Below are 16,674 nucleotides of genomic sequence, written 5' to 3'. Positions count from 1 at the left end.
ATTGTAATGGGGGACTTCAATATGCAAAGGATTGGGAAAATCAGGTTGGTGTCAGTTCGCGAGAGAGGGAATTTGTTGAATGCATAAGAGGTGGCTTTTTAGAGCAGTTTGTGCTTGAGCCTACTTGGGGAAAGGCTATCTTAAATTAGGAGTTGTGTAATAATCCAGATTTTATTAGGGAGCTTAAAATAAAAGAACCCTTAGGAGGCAGTGATCATAATATGATTGAATTTATGCTGCAATTTGAGAGGGAGAAACACAAGTCAGATGTATCAGTACCACAATGTAATAAAGGAAATTACAGAGGCATGAGAGATGAGCTTAACCAGGTGGACTGGAGGGGGATGCTGGCAGGGATGACAGCAGAATGCAGATGACAGAAGATTCTGGGAATAGTTCACAAGATGTAGGATAGATAAGTCCCACAGAAGATGTTGTTCTCAAATGGCAAGGGTAGGCAACGGTGGCTGACAAAGGAAGTTAAGGACTGCATAAACGCCAAGGAAAGGGCATATGAGATAGCAAAAGTGAGTGGGAAGTGGGATGATTGGGAAGCTTTTAAAATCCAACAAAAGGCAACTAAAAAAACCATAGAGGGGAAAAGATGAAATATAAAGGCAAACTAGCCAATAATATAAAGCAGGATACTAAAAGTTTTTTTTCAGTTATATAAGAGTGAAAGAGGCTGAGAGTTGATATTGGAAAATGTTGCTGGTGAGTCAGTAATAAGGGACAAAGAAATGGTGGATGAACTTAATAAGTACTTTGCATCATTCTTCACTATGGAAGACACTAGCAGGTGACATGAGTGTCAGGAAGCAGGAGTGATTGCCATTGCTGTTACAAAGGAAAAAGTGCTAGGCAAACTCAAAAGTCTTAAGGTGGATAAGTCACCTGGACCAGATGAACTACATCCCAGAGTCCTGAGAGAGGTTTCTGAAGAGATAGCAGATGCGTTGGTCATGATCTTTCAAGGATAACTTGATCCTGGTGAGATTCTGGAGGACTGGAAAATTGAAAATGTCACTCCACTCTTTAAGAAGGGATGAAGGCAAAAGAAAGGAAATTGTTGGCCAGTTAGCCTAACCTCAGTGGTTGGAAAAGTGTTGGAGTTTATTATTAATGATGAGGTTGTGGGGTACTTGGAGACTAATAATAAGTCAAATTCAGCATGGTTTTAGTCAGGGGATATCTTGCCCCGTTTGAGGAAGTAACAAGCAGGGTGGACAAAGGAGAGGCAGTAGATGTCATTTACTTGGATTTTCAGAAGGTGTTTGATAAGGTGCCACACATGAGCCTGTTTAATTTAACAAGATAAAATCCCATGGCATTACAGGAAAGATACTGACGTGGACAGAGGAATGGCTGACAAGCAGGAGTGGGAATAAAGAGGGCCTTTTCTGGTTGGCTGCCAGTGACTAGTGGTGTTCCTCAGAGATCAGTATTGGGACTGCTACTTTTCACATTCTTTGTCTATGATTTGGACAATGGAATGATGACTTTGTGGCAAGGTTTGCATATGATACAAAGGTAGGTGGAGGGGAGGTAGAACTAGAGAAGCAACACGATTGCAGCACGACTTAGGCAAATTGGAAGGATAGGCAAAAAAGTGGCAGATGGAATACAGTGTTAGCAAATATATGATAATACATTTTGGTAAAAGGAACAAGAGTGCAGACTATTGTCTAAATGAGGAGAAATTTCAAACATCAGAGGTGCAGAGGAATGTGATCCTCGTGCAAGACTCCCAGAAGGTTAATTTACATGTTGAGTCTGTGGTAAAGAAGGCAAATGCAATGTTGGCATTTATTTCAAGGGGAATAGAATTTAAGAAAAGGAGATAATGCTGAGGCTTTATAAGACACTAGTCAAGCCACACAAAATATTCTCAATAGTCTTGGGCCCCATATCTCAGAAAGGATGTGTTGTCATTGGAGAGAGTCCAAAGGAGCTTCACGAGAATGATTCCAGGAATGAAGGGGTTAACATATGAGGAGCATTTGGCAGCTTTGGGCCTGTACTCATTGGAATTTAGGAGAATGTGTGGGAATCTCATTGAAACCTACCAAACGTTGAAAGGACTAGATGTGGTGGATGTGGAGAGGATGTTTCCTATGGTAGGGTTATCCAAAACTAGAGGACACAGCCTCAGAATAGAGGGGTGACTTTTTAGAATAGAGGTAAGGAGGATGTATTTTTATCCAGAGAGTAGTGAATCTGTGGAATGCTCTGCCACAGACTGTGGTGGAAGCCAAGTCCATGGGTATATTTAAAGTGAAAATTGATAATTCCCTGATTGGTTACAGCATCAAAGGATATGGCAAGAAGGCAGGTGTATGGGATTGAGTGGGATCCAGGATCAGCCGTAATGGAATAATCAGCCATAACTTCCAGGTTGTGATGCACCCTAGAACAATGCTTTCTACGGTGCATCTATAAAAATTAGTGAGGGTTTTAGGGGACAGGCCAAATTTCCTTAGTTTCCTCGGGAAGTAAAGGCGCTGGTGGAGCTTCTTGGCAGTGGACTCTGCTTGGTTGGACTAAGTCAGGTCATTTGTGATATTGACCCCGAGGAACTTAAAGTTATATATGATTCCCTTAATGTTTTTTTTACCCTTGCATTTTCTTTACTCCACCCATAAAGATTCAACATTCTCTGACCCTATTTCACCTCTTTCTAAAGATGTAATTCCATCTCTTACCCACAGCACCACACTGCTGCTATTGCCTTCCTACCTTTAACAGGATGATCATTTCTTTTCCCCTCAAATTAATCCAACATGTTAAATCAACTTCAACCTCTGCAGTTGTCAGGGTAATTGTCCATTTCAACCAATAAAGCTGAAACAGGGGAGGAACTTTCTGTGCAACAACACAATCTTAAAGTCTGTGCTTGTATCACATCCAAACATTTTAAATTTGAAGATGAAGCCACACAGCCATAATCAAGCACAGATCTAATTAAATAAATATAAAGGGTCAACAAAGATTTTTATGCGGCACCTGAAGAATACCCACATAGACACCTAAGAATATTTAATGCTCCTTTACATTTATCAATTATATTACTGATAAAGCACTGAATCTCAGTTCTGGTGCTCTTTAAATATTAAAATCCTGGTGCCAAAACATGGCCACCAATTAGCGGGGGCAGGCCTGAATCCTTAAAGGGGTTGTGCCAACTATCCATATTCTGTGGCAGTCAGACTCTCTAAACCCCGGAAGCTGTCGTGGTTGGGTGTGTATCATAAATATAGGCATCTGTTAGTCTCGTGAGACCATGGATTTGCACCTTAGAAGGTTTCCAGGGCGCAGGCCTGGGCAAGGTTGTATGGAAGACTGGCAGTTGCCTATGCTGCAAGTCTCCCCTCTCCACGCCACCAATGTTGTCCGAGGGAAGGGCACTAGGGCCGACACAGCTTGGCACCGGTGTTGCTGCAGAGCAATGTGTGGTTAAGTGCCTTGCTCAAGGACACAACACACTGCCTCAGCTGAGGCTCGAACTAGTGACCTTCATATCACTATACCGACACCTTAACCACTTGGCCACACGCCAACACTGTGTATCATAACAAAGTAGTAATATACTGAGTGGGACTCTCCTTGAGTTTGTCACATCAAAGGCTTTTGGAATATTATTCTATGCTTCCATTTCTATGGTAATTAATAATTGCTTTATTATTGTCACTGGCTTCTGTTTGAATGCTATCATTCCAAACTTAAGTATATCAAGGTAGTGCCAAAGGAAAAAAAAATAGCAGAACACAGAATATAGTGTTACAGCTACAGAGAATGTGTTGTGCAGGTAGACAAAGCAGATGCAAAGGCTGTGACAAAATAGATACAGAAATTATAGTTCATTTTTATTATATTACATGTCCATTCAAGAGTCTGATAATATCAGAACAGAATCTGCCCTTGGGCCAGGTGGAACATGCTTTCAAGTCTTTGCATCTTTTGCCTGATGAAAGAGTGGAGAAGGAATGACAGGAATTAGAGGGTTATTTGATTACGCTGGCAGCTTTCCTGAGGCAGCGGATGAGTGGGGGAGTGGGGAGAGGTGGTCGTGGAGGAATGGGACGGGTTATCATAATAGACTGGGCTGAGTTGACAACTCTTTGAAACTTCTCGTGGTCTTGGGTAGATTAGTTACCATACCAACCCATGATGAACTGGTGGGAAAATCAGGGCAGTGTAGAGAGAACAGGTTACAATAGAATATGAGGATTCCTCTGCCATAGACCAGGATCAGGTTTAATATCACTGACATTTGTCACTCTGAAATCTAACAGCAGAGTGGAAGAAGCTGTTCCTGGAATGGGAATGTTGAGTGTGTGCCTTCAGGTTCCTGTATATCCTCGACGGTAGCAATGAGAAGAGGGCATGTCCTGGGTGATGGGGGGTTCCTAATGATGGATGCCTTCTTTCTGAGGCATCGCCTTTTGAAGGTCTCCTCGATGCTGGGGAGTGCCCATGATGGAGCCTGACACATCAGGGTCAGGGTCCAGTGGCATGGCATCCAGGATGATCAGGGGACCCTTCACAGCTTCAGCCTTTACTGCCATTATGCTATGTCATCATCTTCCACTAGCTCCACCACTGGGTCCTTCTTTGCCTGGAACACCCCCCACCACTCCAGATCTTACCACCATGGATGACCCTACCAGGAGCTGAGCTCCGGACTACATTGCTCCTCGGGACCTCAGGAAGTTAGAGGCCTCACCACCAGGACAAGGTGACGATCTTCGGAGAGATCTCCCTCTAATGCAGAACTGGTGGTTGACGCAGAATTGGAAAGTGTTTAAAAAAAAAACAAGTGTCACGTGGGGAGCAAGGAGAAGATAAAAGAAATAAGAAGTCTGGAGTGAGCAAAGGAAATCAAATGTCAAAAGGGATGATGATGACGTAAGGAAAATATCAGAAATAAACATGGTTGTCGATATTGCATTAATTAGCAACTTATGGGTATATTCATTGTTGAGCTATGTATTATTATGGATTTTGGATTAAATTCCATCTTCCATTGACCTACTTAGGAAGTGATTCAACTGCCATAAGATACAAACGTTTGTATCTCCCCTCTGGTCTGTTCTTCCAACCACAATATTAACACTTTATTATTTCAAGGCATCCGTTAGTCTTGCGAGACCATGGATCTGCGCCTGGAAAGTCTTCACTCTCCAGGGCGCAGGCCTGGGCAAGGTTGTATGGAATACCAGCAGTTGCCCATGCTGCAAGTCTCCTCTCTCCATGACACCGATGTTGTCCAAGGGAAGGGCATTAGAACCCATACAGCTTGGCACCAGTGTCGTCGCAGAGCAATGTGTGATTAAGTGCCTTGCTCAAGGACACAACATGTTGCCTCGGCTGGGGCTCGAACTCACGACCTTCAAATCGCTAGTCAAATGCCTTAACCACTTGGCCACCTGCCCACACGTATTAACACTTAGGGGCCACTATTTTAGGTACCTCCTGTATGCTTATGGTCGTTCTGCTGTTGTAGCCCATCCACGTGTTGTGCATTCAGAGATCCTCCTTGGCAACACCACTGTAGTAATGCGTGGTTATCTGGGTTACTGTTGCTTCCCTCACAGCTAGACACTCTGACCATTCTCCCCTGACCTCTCGCATTAACAAGGTATTTTCACCACAGAACTGCCTCTCACTGGACGTTTCTTTCGTTTTTCGCTCCATTCTTTGTCAATTCTAGAGACAGCAGGGCATGAAAATCCCAGGAGGTGGGCAGTTTCTGAGATACTCAAACGACCCTGTCTGGCACCAATAATCATTCCACAGTCAAAATCAGTTAGATCACCTTTCTTCCCCTTTCTGTTGTTTGCTCTGAGCTACAAATGCACCTCCTGATCATGTGTGCATGCTTTTATGCACTGAGCTGCACATGGTTGGCTGATGTTATTTGCATTACCGACCAGGTGTACGGACGTACCTAATAAAGAGATTGAGACAAGAGACTGCATATCCTGGAAGCTGGACAACCAAGAAACTGCTACAGGAAGGGTTGAATACCCAGTCTCGATGCAGAGTTTTGACCCAAAGCATTGACACTTTCTTTCTCCCCACACACACGCCCCTCGACCCGCTGAGTTCCCCTGGCAGATTCTTTGATGCTCCGATACTTCACATGGTTTGTTCTGTTAAATTCGGAACTGGATAGTGACGGAGCGGGGAGCGGGAAGCGGGGGATGGGGTGGAGCCTGCTTAGAATAAAACCGAAGAACGTGCCTTCACAAGACTGGAAAATAACAGCGCTGCGCCTCAGTGTTTCTGGACATCAGGGCTGGGGAATCCCGCTAGGTGAGTTCAGTACTCTTACCGGTCTCGTACCCTGAGCGGAGGCGGTATGGTAGCCAGTAAGGTTTAGGCGAGGCGCGATTATTACTCTTTGAAAACGCTTATTCTTTATCAGTAAACACATTCGGTAACTTTCTTGTCAGGACACCTCTCATTCTACTGTAGCTTGGAGGTGACTTCTGTCTAAAATGAATAATTCTCAGAGTTGGGTTATAGAGTGGATGTTAGCTTGTAGGGCGCCCAGAATTAAGGGATATTTCTTATATATACGTAATTAAGGGACTACATATAACAGACTGGTCCAACTCCACGGCTTGCAGCAGTCGATAGATTCTCAGGCACCCAAACTCCGTTTTTGATACCGAAGCACAGAATTCCCAACCGGAGAGCCGCTGTGTAATAGCGAGGAGGCGTGGAACTGCCTCACGATTAAAATGGTAAAATCTTAGAAATACTCCGAGACTTTGTTTCCCATTTGTGTGTTGGGCAAAGTTTTTTTTTGAACATCAGGACAGGTTAGACATTATCCCGTGCTTTCTTGTCATGCTGCCGCGGACAGCTGATCTATTATCGTGGTGTTTTGTTGTTGCGGACTCTTGCTAATTGGTTCCCTGTCAGTGTAACGGCGTCAACACATCAGAACGCGTAACTGGCAGAAAGTATGTACAACTCCCCAGAGGTGCGCGTCGAAAGTCAAGACGCATTAAATTTGATGTGAGACCGCACATGGATAGAGTATCCAGGGACTGCGGCTGTGGAATCTGGAGCCGCAAGAAGATGTTGGAGTGACTCAGCGAGTCAGGCAGCCACTGTGAAGGGGAACAGAGTGGTCGACGTTTGGGGTCGAGGTTCTTCATTTAGACTGGACTGGATGAAGTGGTGATTGACGGTGAGAATACATAGATCCATGAAGTATGAGGAGCCTTTGATGGCTCCGCGCCTGTACTTGCTGGAGCTTAGAAGAATGGGGGTTTAGAAGTTCAGAGGGAGATGATGGGCAGGTAAGGAGATAAGGCGAGAGAGGGAAATGGGAATGGGGAATAGTGAAGGAAGGGGTGTTATCGAAAGTTCGAGAGATCAATGTTCATGGCATCAGCGTGGAGGCTACCCAGACGGAATACATGGTGTTGCTCCTCCAACCTAGGTGTGGCCTTAGTAGAGGAGGCCATGGACTGACATGTCGGAATGGGAATGGGAATGGGAAGTGGAGTTAAACTTGGTGGCCATTGGGAGATCCTGCTTGTTCTGGCAGATGGAGCGTGGGTGCTCAGCGAAGTGGTCTCCCAATCTACATCGGGTGTCACCTATATACAGGAGGCCACGCCGGTAGCACCGGATACAGTAGATGACTCCAAAAGACTCACAGGTGAAATGTCACCTCACCTGGAAGGACTGGGGCCCTGAATGGTAGTGAGGGAGGAGATGTAGGGACAGGTGCAGCACTTGTCCCAACTGCAAAGGTAATTACCATGAGGAAGATCATTAGGGAGGGACGAACGGACAAGGGAGTCGCGTAGGGAGCGATCCCTATGGAAAATAGAAAGTGAGGGGGGAGAGGGAGGGAAAGATGTGCTTAGTGGTGGGATCCGGTTGGAGATGGCAGAAGTTATGGAGAGTGATGTGCTGGATGCGGAGGCTGGTGGCGTGGTTGGTGAGGTGAGGACAAAACGAACCCTGTCTCTGGTGGGCATGTGTGCGCAAAATGGAAGCGATGCGGTTGAGGGCAGCCTTGATGGTGGAGGAAGGTTAGTCCCTTTCTTTGAAGGACATCTCCTTCTTTCTGGAATGAAAAGCTTCATCCTGAGAGCAGATACGGTGGGGGTGGATTCTATTTCTTATGGGCTAGTGCTGCTTTTCAGAACAAGCAATCGGCTGGGGGGATTTCCTCAGCAGATTGCCTGTTGCTCCAGATTTCAGCATCTGAAGTTTTTTTTAATCTTTTCCAAGTGGTAGGTGGTGATGACCTTAGTGTTACTCGTTTCAATACTTGGACACCAGCTGTACATTGTATATTTCAGATGTAATGTCTGCAGAGGATGCAGGGCTATGTGTGACTGAGCTACTAGGGACTGCAGAGAGGTTCCTGTAGTATTGGGCTAGTGCAGTGAGTGGGCGGATGCAGCATACAGTGGCTTGCAAAATTTTGGGCATCCCTGATCAAAATCTCTGTTACTGTGAATAGCTAAGCGAGTAAAAGATGACCTGATTTCCAAAAGGCATAAAGTTAAAGATGACACATTTCTTTAATATTTTAAGCAAGATTACTTTTTTATTTCCATCTTTTACAGTTTCAAAATAACAAAAAAGGAAAAGGGCCCGAAGCAAAAGTTTGGGTACCCTGCATGGCAGTACTTAGTAACACCCGCTTTGGCAAGTATCACAGCTTGTAAATGCTTTCTATAGCCAGCTAAGAGTCTTTCAATTCTTGTTTGGGGAATTTTCACCCATTCTTCCTTGCAAAAGGCTTCTAGTTCTGTGAGATTCTTGGGCTGTCTTGCATCCACTGCCCTTTTGAGGTCTATGCACAGATTTTTGATGATGTTTAGGTCGGGAGATTGTGAGGGCCATGGCAAAACCTTCAGCTTGCGCCTCTTGAGGTAGTCCATTGTGGATTTTGAGGTGTGTTTAGGATCATTATTCTGATGTAGAAGCCATCCTCTTTTCATCTTCAGCTTTTTTACAGGTGGTGTGATGTTTGCTTCCAGAATTTGCTGGTATTTAATTGAATTCATTCTTCCCTCTACCAGTGAAATGTTCCCCGTGCCACTGGCTGCAACACAAGCCCAAAGCATGATTGATCCAGCCCCATGCTTAACAGTTGGAGAGGTGTTCTTTTCATGATTGCCTTTCTAGCAATCCTACGAGCAGTTCTCTCAGAAAGTTTTCTTGGTCTTCCAAACCCCAACTTGACTTCCACCGTTCCTGTTAACTGCCATTTCTTAATTACATTACGAACTGAGGAAACGGCTACCTGAAAACGCTTTGCTATCTTCTTATAGCCTTCTCCTGTTTTATGGGCATCATTTATTTTAATTTTCAGCTTGCTAGGCAGTTGCTTAGAGGAGCCCATGGCTGCTGATTGTTTGGACAAGGTTTGAGGAGTCAGGGTATTTATAAAGCTTTGAAATTTGCACTACCAGGCCTTTCCTAATGAAAAAGCCATAGCCCCAACAAGCTAATTAAGGTCTGAGACCTTGGTAAAAGTTACCTGAGAGCTCAAATCTCTTGGGGTGCCCAAACTTTTGCATGGTGCTCTTTTCCTTTTTTTCACTCTAAAATTGTACAAAACAAAAATAATACACTAATCTTGCTTAAAATGTTGAAAAGAATGTTTCATCTTTAACTTCATGACTTTTGGAGATCAGTTCATCTTCTACTCACTTAACTATTCACAGTAACAGAAATTTTGACCAGGGGTGCCCAAACTTTTGCATGGCACTGTAATTTGAATAAACAGGATGTTATTTATCTGCTTTGACAGCAATTGCGAGAACACAGAAATGAATTGTGATAGATATAGAAAGTAAATTGATAAAATATTTAATTATTGTCATATAAGACCATCAGAACGTAAGACATAAAAGCAGAATTAGGACATTTGGCCCATCAATCTGCTCTGTTATTCCATGGTTGATTTATTATTATTCTCAACTACGTTCCCCTGCCTTCTTGCCGTAACTTTTGATGCCCTTGCTAATCAAGAACCTATCAACTTCCACTTTAAATATACTGAAGACTTGGACTCCACAGCCATCTGTGGCAATGAATTCCACAGATTCACCATCCTCCGGCTAAAGAAATTCCTCCTCATCTCTGTTTTGAAGGTTGTCTTTGTATTCTGAGGCTGTGCTCTCTAGTCCTGGACTCCGCCACTCTGGGAAACATCCTCTCCATCTCCCTCTATCCAGGCCTTTCCATATGTGATAGATTTCAGTGAGAGTCCCACCCCCGCCTCATTTTTCTAAACTCCAGCGAGTACAGCCGAGCCATCAAATGCTCCTCGTATTTAACTCTTCCGTTCCCAGACCAATTCTCGTAATCCTCCTCTGGACCCTTTCCAATGCTGGCACATCCTTTCTTAGATAAGGGGACCAAAACTGCTCACAATACTTAATGGTTCAATGGTTCAGATTAATATCAGCGAATGTATACAGTACGCCTGAAATCCTTGCTTCACAAAACAGAAAAAAAATCCCGAAGAACGAATGACAGAAAAATGTTCGAACCCTGAAGCCCCCCATTCACAAGCAGCAGCTAAAGCATTAACCCTCTCCTTCCCCCCCACTTGCTTCAGCAAAAGTATCAGCCCTCCCACCACCACCCACCATGCAAGCCTGATTGAGAGTCCCATCACAAAACAACTGTCCATCCCAACACTTTGACATCTCAAACAGGCTTGCTCTCTCACTAATGAGGGAGAGAGAGAGATTACTTCTGCCACAGCAAGAGGGATCTGACAACAGCCTTACAACTCCACATGTACTGAGGTACAGTAAAAACCTTTGTCTTACATTCCATCCAGACAGATCATTTCATCACATCAATACATTGGATGTAATACAACGCAAGGAAAATACAAGGAAAACGCATCATCATGATTTAGATGATCTAAATTTTCATTTTGCGGTCCTGATCCAGGATCTCAGCCTGAAACGTTGACCGTTTATTCCTCTCAATACATACTACCTGAACCGCTGAGTTCATTCAGCATTTTGTGTATGTTATTGTAATGGGGGGGGGGAGGGGGGCATGATAAATAATTTTGTTGAAATAAGCTCTTTGGGCCTTTGGGCTTGTGTGGAGAACTGGAGAGTGTTGAGCTGTGAGGTTCTTAAGAACACCTGATTGTTGTTTGATGAGAGTCATTAATTGCTTAGAGCTCCTTGTGTTTTTTTCTCCAGTGATCTGCTCTTTATAATGTAGTTTCCTGGTGCTTGTGCATTGGGAGGGGGGCAGTGGAGCCGAGCCACTGATGTTCTGCTAGAATTATTATGAATAAATTATAGTCACCCCTCAACATTGGAGTCTGTCTTTCCTCTGCACTTGGGTTCTGACATTGCCAGGACACATCATAACAATTAATAAGTATATCCGTGTGTGTGTGTGTGTGTGTGTGTGTGTGTGTGTGTGTGTGTGTGAGTGGGTGTGTGGATTGGTGGCAAGGAGGAAAGCAGATTGTTTAGCTGTTGATTTGTTTCTTGTCGTGTTCTGTGTTGTGGTCATACTAGGCTGGTGCCGGAATGTGTGGCAACAGTTAAGATTGTAAGATATAGGAGCAGAATTATGCTATTTTGCCTATTGCGTCTACTCCGCCATTTCATCATGGTGATCCATTTTCCCTCTCAGCCCCAGCCTCCTGCCTTCTACCTGTATCCCTTCATGCCCTGACTAATCAAGAATCTATCAACCTCTGTCTTAAATATACCCAATGACTTAGCCTCCGCATGCACCTGTGGTAATAAATTCCACAGATTCACCACTCTCTGGCTAAAGAAATTCCTCCTCATTTCTATTCTAAAAGGATGCCCCTCTACTCTGAGGCTGTGTCTTAGACTTTCCCATCATAGGAAGCATCCTGTCCACGACCAAAACCAACACTGTCACGGGGACAATGTAAAATTCCTTCCAGGTAGTTCCAGGAATTGAAGCTGGGACACCTGCCCTGGAAAGCGTTGTGCTAACCAATACGCTACCATACTGTCCCATCTGCAGGCTGCTTAGGTTACTTTGGTTGCGAACAAATAATGTATTTCACTACATGTTTTGGTGTACATGAGATAAGTAAATGAATCTGAATACCGTATTACAGTTGCAGAAAGTGCAGTGCAGACAGACAGTAAGATACAAAGCTATGATGAGGGAGATGGTGAGGTTAGGAGTCCATCTTGTTAGACAGGAGCTCTGTACAATAGTCTTAAAACAGTGGAATAGAAATTGTTCTTGACCTTGGCGGTACGTACTTTTTCAGTGGATGGGGTGGCCTTTGATTATGCTGGCTACTTTACTGAGACAGTGAGATATGTGGAAAGAGTCCATGTTCTTTAATTAATTTATTTATTTATTTAGAGTCATGGAGTCATAGAAAATTACAGCACAGAAGCAGGCCCTTTGGCCCATCAACTTCGCGCTGAGCCATTTACACAGCCTACTGTCACCTACCTGCACCGGGACCATAGCCCTTCACGCCCCTCCCTTCTATGTGCCTATCCAAACATCTCTTAAAATTTGAAATCGAGCTCACATGCACCACTTGTGCTAGCAGCTTGTTCCACACTCTCATGATCCTCTGACTGAAGAAGCTTTCCCTCATTTCCTTAAGCATTTCTCCTTTCACCTTTAACCCATGACTTCTAGTTGTAGACCCACCCAACCTCAGTGGGAAAAGAGATACAGTGTGGGACAAGCCCTTCCGGCCCAACTGCCTAGAAACACCACCTACGTTTTTCGTTACGTAGCTATAAAGGGTAAAGATGCAGCAGGACCTCGATGTCCTTGACATCCGGTCAATGAAAGTAACCAAGCAGGTGTAGTAGGTAGTTGTACAGCAAAAGGTATGTTGGCTTTCATAGCAACAAGGTACAAGGAGGCTTTACTACAGGGACTTATGAGACCACCTTGTTAGCAATGTATACCATTTTGGTCTCACCATCTGAGGACAGATGAGGAGGTCCCCGTCTGGGGCAATACAATAACATAGCAATTTAGTGCATTGCTTTAACAGTGCCAGCTGTAAGATGGGAATTCGATTCGCACCACTGACTGTAAGGAGTTTGTATGTTCCCTCCATGACCATGTGAGTTTCCTCTGGCTGCTGCACTTTCCTCCTGCATTCCAAAGATGTAGGGTCAGGGTTAGTGATACGTCGGCATGCTAGGTTGGTGCCAAAGAAGTTTGAGAGGAGTTGGTATATCAAAAACACTCAAACCTCTACAGATGTACCCTGGAGAGCATTCTAACCGGCCGCATCACCGTCTGGTATTGGGGGGGGGGAGGGGGATGGTGGGGGCTACTGCACAGGATTGAAGTAAGCTGCAGAGCGTTGTAAACTTAGCCTGCTACATCATGAGCACTGGCCACCTCGGTGTCCAGGAGATCTTTAAGGAGCAATACCTCAAATAGATGGCATCCATCATTAAGGACCCCCATCACCCAGGTCATGCCTTGTTCTCATTGCTACCATCAGGAAGGAGATACAGAAGTGTGAAGACACATACGCAATGATTCAGGAACAGTTTCTTCTCCTCTGCCATCTGATTTCTGAATGGACAGAGAACCCATGAACATTACCTCAGGACTTTTTTATTTCTATTTTTGCACTACTTATTTAATAAGTATGTATATACTTACTGTAATTTATAGGTTTTTTTCTCTTATTATATATAACATGTACTGTTGCTGCACTGTCAACAAATCCTTTGACATATGCCGGTGATATTAAACCTGATTCTGAAGTGTGCTGACACTTCTGGGTTGCCCATTACAATCCTCGCTGAATTGATGCACCAATGCATTTCACTGTATGATTTGATGTACATGTGACAAATAAAGTTAAGTTCTCTTTCTTTAGGAAGTCTTGCTTTTTGCTATTGAGGGCATTCAGCAAAGGTTCGCCAGACTGCTTCGTAAGCGTACCCTGCTCCTGTGTGCCCATGCTTCTGAATGCTCCTTTTGGTTGCTTTCCCTCAAGGTCCAATTGTCTATCACAGGTTCTGCACGTACTGCCCTTCCCTAAGATGTCGCAGACAGCACAATGTTGTACAGCTTCAACTGTAAGATTGAAGTTCAATTCCCACTGTTTTCTAAATAGAAACATAGAAACATAGAAAATAGGTGCAGGAGTAGGCCATTCGGCCCTTCGAGCCTGCACCGCCATTTATTATGATCATGGCTGATCATCCAACTCAGAACCCAGCCTTCCCTCCATACCCCCTGACCCCTGTAGCCACAAGGGCCATATCTAACTTCCTTTTAAACATAGCTAATGAACTGGCCTCAACAGTTTGCTGTGGCAGAGAATTCCACAGATTCACCACTCACTGTGTGAAGAAGTTTTTCCTAACCTCGGTCCTAAAAGGCTTCCCCTCTATCCTCAAACTGTGACCCCTCGTTCTAGACCTCCCCAACATCGGGAACAATCTTCCCGCATCTAGCCTGTCCAATCCCTTTAGGATCTTATACGTTTCAATCAGATCCCCCCTCAATCTTCTAAATTCCAACGAGTACAAGCCCAGTTCATCCAGTCTTTCTTCATATGAAAGACCTGCCATCCCAGGAATCAATCTGGTGAACCTTCTTTGTACTCCCTCTATGGCAAAGATGTCTTTCCTCAGATTAGGGGACCAAAACTGCACACAATACTCCAGGTGTGGTCTCACCAAGGCCTTGTACAACTGCAGTAGTACCTCCCTGCTCCTGTACTCGAATCCTCTCGCTATAAATGACTTCTGTAAGGAGTTTGTATTTCTCTCCGTGACCATGTGGGTTTATTCCGGATTAGGGTAATGAGCTGTGGGGATGCTATGTTGGCATTGAAAGTGTAGCAACACTTGTCGGCTGGCCACCACAGTCTTCACTAATTTGCATAAACACAAATGTTGCCTTTCACTGTGTTTCAATCAGCATATGACAAATGTCCAGTTCTATGCAAAAGTCTTGGACATAGTTATATAGCAGCGATGCCTTAGACTTTTGAACGGTACTGTAGTCCTACAGCTGCCACAAAAAACAAGAAATTTCATGACATATGTGAGTGATAATGAACCTGATTTGGATCTCTATTGTGGGTCGAGAGTGGGAAGGGGTAGGGAGAGGGAAATCATGTTTGGTGAAAGGGGAAGAGAGAGGGGAGGGAGCGAGAAGCATCAGAGAGACATTATGTAATGATCAGTAAACCGTTTGCTTAGATCAAACGACTTTGCCAGTAAAGATGTTCAGTGTCTCAGGGCTGAGTGTGTCTGCACTCGTGGTAAGTTCATGGGGTAAGTTCCTGATTGGAAAGCCCACTTTCCTGTAAGGCTGTCTCTCATTTTCTTTTCCTCATTAGATTATGGACTATAGTCTACGTTTGTCTGGGATTGATAGTGGCATTGGCTTTATTATTGTCAAGTGTGCCTGAAGTGGATTTCAGGAAGGTACGGGTTGACCCCTCTCCATTGCACGTCAATGGCTATGCCATGGAGCGAGTGAGGAGCACAAATTTCCTGGTTGTGCACATAACGGACAAACTAACCTGGACTCACAACAGCTCATCACCAGTGTTGAAGGCACAGCAGCGTCTATAATCTCTGAGGAGACTGAGGCGTACACAACTCTCCATCCCATCCTAACAACTTTCTACAGGAGCATCAAAAAAAAAACAAATTTCTTGACACATGTGAGTGATTATTAACCTGGTTCTGATATGGGTCTCTGTTGTGGACCGAGAGTGGGAAGGTGGCATGGGAAAGGGAACCATGGTTGGGACAGATTGTCATGATGGTTACCCTTGAGAAAATGGCTGGTTCTTCAATGTGACCCCTGACAGCCTCTAGGACAAAGGAGCTAGGAATGAATTGTTAAGCATCCGTTTCCAGCCAATTCAAGGATCTACACCAAAGTCAGAATGATTGTAGAATTGGTGGGAATGTTACGGCTGATCTACCTTCTCATTTTGTACTTACAAATGCTGGAAGTCACCAACTTTGAGGGTAACTCAGGGTTTCAAGCACTTTGAGACCTTTTTGAGACCTTTGGCTCTCCTCTCCCTTCCCTTTCTTCTATGGCCTTCTGTCCTTTCCTATCAAGATTCCTCCTTCTCCAGCCCTTTTTCTCTTTCACTAGTTCACCCCTCCCCACTCCTGATTTCACCTATCAACTACTACCTTGTATGTCCTCCCCTCTGCCCACTTCTCACTCTGACTTCTGATATCTTTTCTCCAGTCCTGAAGAAGGGTCTCAGCCGGAAATGTCAACTGTTTACTCTTTTCCATAGATGCTGCCTGGCCTGCTGAGCTCCTCCAGCATTTTGCGTGTGTTACTTTGATTTCCAGCATCTTCAGACTTTCTCTTGTTTGATTCCTTTTTATTAGTTTGCTAACCAGATCAGAATTTATTTCCAATCACTAATGATGGTGGTAGTGTTGAGCTGCCTTTTTGAAGCACTGCATTTCTTCTAGTAGATGTGCTCCTACTCTGCTAGTGTGCGGTGAGTTCTTGGATTTAGACACAATAATATGGACAAATATTCCCCAACCAGTGGTGCATGTCTTAGAGAAGGAACTGAAGGGGCTGGTGTTCTGAGGGAATTAAAATTAGGAAAATGGCTTGATAGAAAGGTGAGTCACCCAGTGGATTTCTATTAACAACTAGATCCTTTAACTTTGA

General features: G+C 44.2%; 1 protein-coding gene across 9 annotated transcripts in view; it reads left to right on the top strand.

The window, feature by feature from the left end:
* Positions 1-6,038: 6,038 nt before the first annotated feature.
* Positions 6,039-16,674, top strand: part of LOC134349756 (interleukin-5 receptor subunit alpha-like) — a 108,465-nt gene continuing 97,829 nt past the window's right edge. For 2 of the 9 annotated variants that reach the window (XM_063054573.1, XM_063054578.1), the window contains exons 1-2: positions 6,043-6,315; positions 15,356-15,685. In XM_063054573.1, the coding sequence (XP_062910643.1) occupies positions 15,684-15,685 (2 nt within the window). In that variant the 5' untranslated portion in view covers positions 6,043-6,315; positions 15,356-15,683. Of the gene's footprint in view, positions 6,316-6,881; positions 7,202-15,355; positions 15,686-16,674 lie in introns of those variants that run through there. The other 7 variants (XM_063054574.1, XM_063054576.1, XM_063054572.1 and 4 more) reach the window with 5 other exon arrangements.

Source organism: Mobula hypostoma, chromosome 7 (genome assembly GCF_963921235.1).
Source record: "Mobula hypostoma chromosome 7, sMobHyp1.1, whole genome shotgun sequence".
Taxonomy (NCBI): domain Eukaryota; kingdom Metazoa; phylum Chordata; class Chondrichthyes; order Myliobatiformes; family Myliobatidae; genus Mobula; species Mobula hypostoma.
The sequence above is the reverse complement of the archived record's forward strand: the minus strand, read 5'-3'. Positions and strand labels throughout refer to the sequence as shown.